This window comes from Nelumbo nucifera, chromosome 6, assembly GCF_055504915.1.
Source record: "Nelumbo nucifera cultivar China Antique chromosome 6, China Antique-T2T, whole genome shotgun sequence".
In the NCBI taxonomy this organism is placed as follows: Eukaryota; Viridiplantae; Streptophyta; class Magnoliopsida; order Proteales; family Nelumbonaceae; genus Nelumbo; species Nelumbo nucifera.
Window position 1 is genome coordinate 55,501,238 of NC_142654.1, and position 4,705 is coordinate 55,505,942.

The 4,705-nt window shown below is 41.0% G+C and overlaps 1 protein-coding gene across 1 annotated transcript; it reads left to right on the forward strand.

Moving 5' to 3' along the window:
- The first annotated feature begins 310 nt into the window (after positions 1-310).
- On the forward strand, positions 311-1,057 carry LOC148791079 (uncharacterized). Its single transcript, XM_088890387.1, has one exon. The coding sequence runs from the start codon at positions 311-313 to the stop codon at positions 1,055-1,057; it is 747 nt and encodes a 248-aa protein (XP_088746513.1).
- The last annotated feature ends 3,648 nt before the right edge of the window (positions 1,058-4,705 follow it).

A 4,705-nucleotide genomic window follows, 5' to 3' on the forward strand; every position in this document is an offset into this window, starting at 1 on the left:
CATCAAACTTCGTGTGTTGGGACACCACAACAAAATGGTCGGGTGGAGAGAAAACACAGGCATATCTTGAATGTTGCGAGAGCATTGAGATTTCAAGCAGGCTTTCCCATTGGTTTTTGGGGGGAGTGTGCCTTAATCGTCGGATACTTGATAAATAGGACACCTTCTTTTGTACTTGACGGGAAGACTCCGTATGAGGTACTGTTTGGGACGCCACCTCAATACGAGCACATGAGAGTATTTGGTTGTCTCTGCTATGCTCATTGGAGAAAGGAGTAGGAAGTGTGTTTTTGTGGGTTATCCCTACGGAATGAAAGGTTGGCACGTATATAACGTTGAAAGAGGTGAATATTTTGTCTCCCATAATGTAGTCTTCCATGAGAATATATTTCCATACGTCACTAGTTCAGAAGCCATTATGGGAGACAAAACTGGCCCAACCATTGCATCAGTTGATGCCGGAGTTAATGATGATGTTGTACACAACCACAGAGGGAATAAAGACAGGGGGAGTGATGCAGCCGACATCTGTGATAGGGGGAACCTTGAGAATAATGATGATGGAAGAGAGGAGCATGGAGAAGAAGAGAGTGTGCAAGATGATGGTAGTGAGGACAGAATTAATATGGATCCAGCACCACAAACGGCACCAGAAGAGCAACTTGGTAGGGGACATCGGCATCGCACACCGTCTGTTTTGTTGAGGCCCTACGTGACCTACACTGCTCAATGCTTGAAAGGCCCCCTTCACACTCAAGCCAACTCTGAATCAGAGTCCTCAGGTATGACTCCCTATCCCATAGCGAATTATGTAACATGTACTAATTTCTCTGCTAGACACCAAGCTTTCTTAGCAACAGTCACTGTTGGAGCCGAGCCCACCAGCTTTTCTAAGGCAATGGAAAGTGAGAAATGGAGGGAAGCTATGAGGAAGGAAATCCAGGCTCTGGAGGATAATGGTACTTGGACATTGGAAACTCTACCTCCCGGGAAAAAGGCAATAGGGAGTAAATGGGTTTATAAGATCAAATATAATTCAGACGGGAAGATTAAATGACATAAGGCTCGGCTAGTTATTCTCAGGAATAGACAGGTTGAGAGGTTAGATTATAATGAAACTTTCGCTCCTGTGGCCAAAATGACGACAGTCCACACTTTCCTAGCCGTGGCAGCCTCTAAGAACTGGGAGTTGCATCAGATGGATGTACATAATGCATTCTTACATGGGGATTTGGATGAGGAGGTATACATGCAGTCGCCGCCAGGTTTCGCATCTAAGGATCAAACAAAAGTGTGCAAACTAAAGAAATCTCTTTATGGATTACGTCAGGCTCCTAGATGCTGGTTCTCGGAATTAACAACGACCTTAATACAGTTCGGGTTTGTTCAATCGTATCCGAATTACTCTTTGTTCACTTATTTCAAACACAATGTTCGTTTGCACGTGTTGATATATGTTGATGATTTGATTGTTAGGGGAAATGATACTGTAGCCATTATAAGATTCAAAGAGTATCTCAGCCGATGCTTCCATATGAAAGATCTGGGACCACTCAAATATTTCCTAGGTATTGAAGTAGCTCGTGGTCTTGAGGGAATATATTTATCTCAACGGAAGTATGCCCTGGACATTATCTCGAAATGTGGACTATTGGGAGCCAAACAAGCGTCAGTGCCCATTGAACAGAATCATCATCTTAAGCTGGCCAAGGGCGCTCTAATGGACAATCCAAATCAGTACCGAAGACTAGTAGGGCGGTTGATATACGTAACCATCACATGACCTGAGTTGTGCTATTGTGTTCATATTCTGGCCCGGTTCATGCAAAGCCCGCGGCAAGAACATTGGGAAGCAGCTCTGCGTGTAGTGCAATATATGAAAGGGTATCCTGGACAAGGTATAGTATTGCATTCCGATAGCGATCTGCGTTTGTATGCTTATTGTGACTCTGATTGGGTAAGCTACCTGTTGTCACGATGATCGTTGACCGGCTATTACGTTCTGCTGGGGAAGTCACTAGTTTCCTGGAAAACGAAAAGACAACACACTGTGTCGCTCTCCTCGGCAGAAGCAGAATATTGTTCGATGGCTGCGACATGTTGTGAATTGAAGTGGATGAAGAAACTTCTATTGTCCTTGGGATTGGTGCATGACGAACCTGCGCACTTATACTGTGATAACCAGGCAGCCCTGCATATAGTCGCGAATCCAGTGTTTCACAAGAGGACAAAACATATTGAAGTCGACTGTCATTTTGTTCGTGATGAGTTGCGGCATGGGAACATTGTTTCTCGGCATGTTCGAACCACAGAGCAATTGGCTGACATCTTGACGAAGGCTCTTGGGAAAGAGAAATTCACCTATTTCCTTGGCAAATTGGGCATTCGGAATCTTCATGCACCAATTTGAGGGGGAGTATTGGAATTCGTCATGGACTAGGAAATTTGCATGCATTAGGAACTCCTCTCATGCATGCATGTATCTTATCCTCAGTGAGTCTCCTACTCCTAAAAAGATTTTCACACAAACACCTACTGAAGGGCAGAATATTTCCAAGACTCAATGTCATAAAAAGATGGAACCGAAAAGCATGCAAGACTCAATTGGAATCTCCATAACAGTGTACGTATAAACTTCATTGAAGGAAGTCAAATGGAGATTTTCTTTGAAAATGAAAGAGAAAGAGATAAGGTTCTGAATGGAGGGCCTTGGTTTTATAGATCTAGTTGGCTGATGGTAGGATCATGGACTGACAGTGATGATGGTACGGTGGAAAAGCTTCTGTTCCAAAATGTATGGCTACAGCTTCATTCAATCCTCAGAGCTATTGTGGAAGATTCACAAGTTAAGGCACTGGGATTATTGGTAGGGGAAGTGGTGCAGAACCAACCAAGAGTTAAAACGGGGGCCTTAATGAGAGGACTATATACACGGATACAAGTGGTTTTGGATATTAGAAAACCACTGTTCACGGGCATGTTAGTCACTGTGGATGGAAAAAAACATGGATCCATTACTGTTATGGAGCTCTTACTAAAGCATGTGCCTACTGTGGTTTATTAGGCCACCGTTGGCAAAAATGCGAGAGAATAAATGTACCCCTGGAACAAGCAAAACTTGAACTGGAGAACAGAACAATAGACCAGCCTAGAGAATGGTTGTGAGTGGAATATAAACCAGAAAAGTCTATTAAAATTCCCAGCTACAAAACACATATGAGTGAAACTGGTTCGGATGAAGACTCAGAGGACGAGACCAAATCATAAATTTTAACAGGAGGAGAAATGCTCTAGAATTGATCAAAAAGACTTCTGATGGAAATCAAATGACCTTAGAGGAAATAGCTGAAGTTTTTAAGGCCCAAGCAAAGGAGGTAAGCAACAATAATCATGATGAGATTCCAGAGCTACATGAATTAATACAGGAGAAAATTTTGGAGGAGGATGCTTAAGAGTTATTAAATTCTCCCATGAATGAGGAAATTGAGCAAATTGTCAAATCATTAAAATCTCATTCTGCCCCGGGCCCAGATGGTTTCTCACCATACTTCTACAAAAAATTTTGGGATACACAATAAAAATGGATGTTTGTAGTTTGGTAAGAGAATTCTTTGAATCTGGGAAATTCCCAGAAGAAATAAATTCCACTAGTGTACGTCCCAAAAAAAAAAATTCCAGAAGCAATAAGTCAATTCAGACCCATAAGCGTATGTAATGTCATCTATAGAATAATAGCTAAATGTTTGGTTCTCAGAATGCAAAATCACCTAGATAGACTAATTGCTCTGAATCAGTCTGCTTTCATCAAAGGGAGACAGTGTGTAGATAATGTGATTCTAGCCAAAGAAATTATGCATAAAATGAGAAAACAAAAGAAAGGAAAAGGTTGGATCCTACTGAAGATTGACATGTCAAATGCTTATGATAGAATGAGGAGAGATTTCATTACTAAAGTTCTACAGAGTATGGGATTCCCAGATAAATGGTGTAAAATGATTGAATGGTGTATGGAAACCCCAAGATTCTCTGTCAAAATAAAGGGAACAAACAAAGAATTCTTTCCACTCAAAAACAGGCTAAGGCAAGGTGATCCACTATCACCTTATTCATTATAGGAAATACTCTCCGTCATGCTTCTCAAAAAGGAGACAAAAGAAGATCTAGGGAATCACTTTGAGTAGGAATGGCCCAAGTATCTCTCACTTACTATTTGGAGATGACTGTCTCAATATTTGTAAATCTGAGGTTAAGTAGGTACAACAAATCTTGGAAGTATTGAAAGAATTTGAAAGGATTTCGGGTCAAAAAATTAATAAAATAAAATCTGGAGGATACTTCAGTCAAAGGGTGCATAAAAAAAAGTAAAATTTCTCCTAGCTCTACTTCACATGAAAAAATTAAATAAAACTGAGAAATATTTGGGGACCCAACTTGCTCTTGGGGACAAAAGCAAAATCAATCAATTGGAATTGCTAGAAAGAATTAATACAAGGTTAGGACTGTGGAAGGAAAAGTTGTTGTCGCAAGCTGGAAGAACTGTCATGATTAAAGCAACTCTCAAGTCAGTGCCAAATTATATCATAGGAACCTCAATTCTCTCAAGTTCCACTCTAAAGAAGTTAGAGAAAGTCCAAAGAAATTTTTGGTGGGACAGCTCAGCAGATTATAGAGTAATGCACACAAGAGCATGGGGAACTCTCTGTCA

Coding starts and splice junctions, on each gene's coding strand:
- LOC148791079 (XM_088890387.1), top strand. CDS start 311: ATGAAAGGTTGGCACGTATATAACGTTGAAAGAGGTGAATATTTTGTC.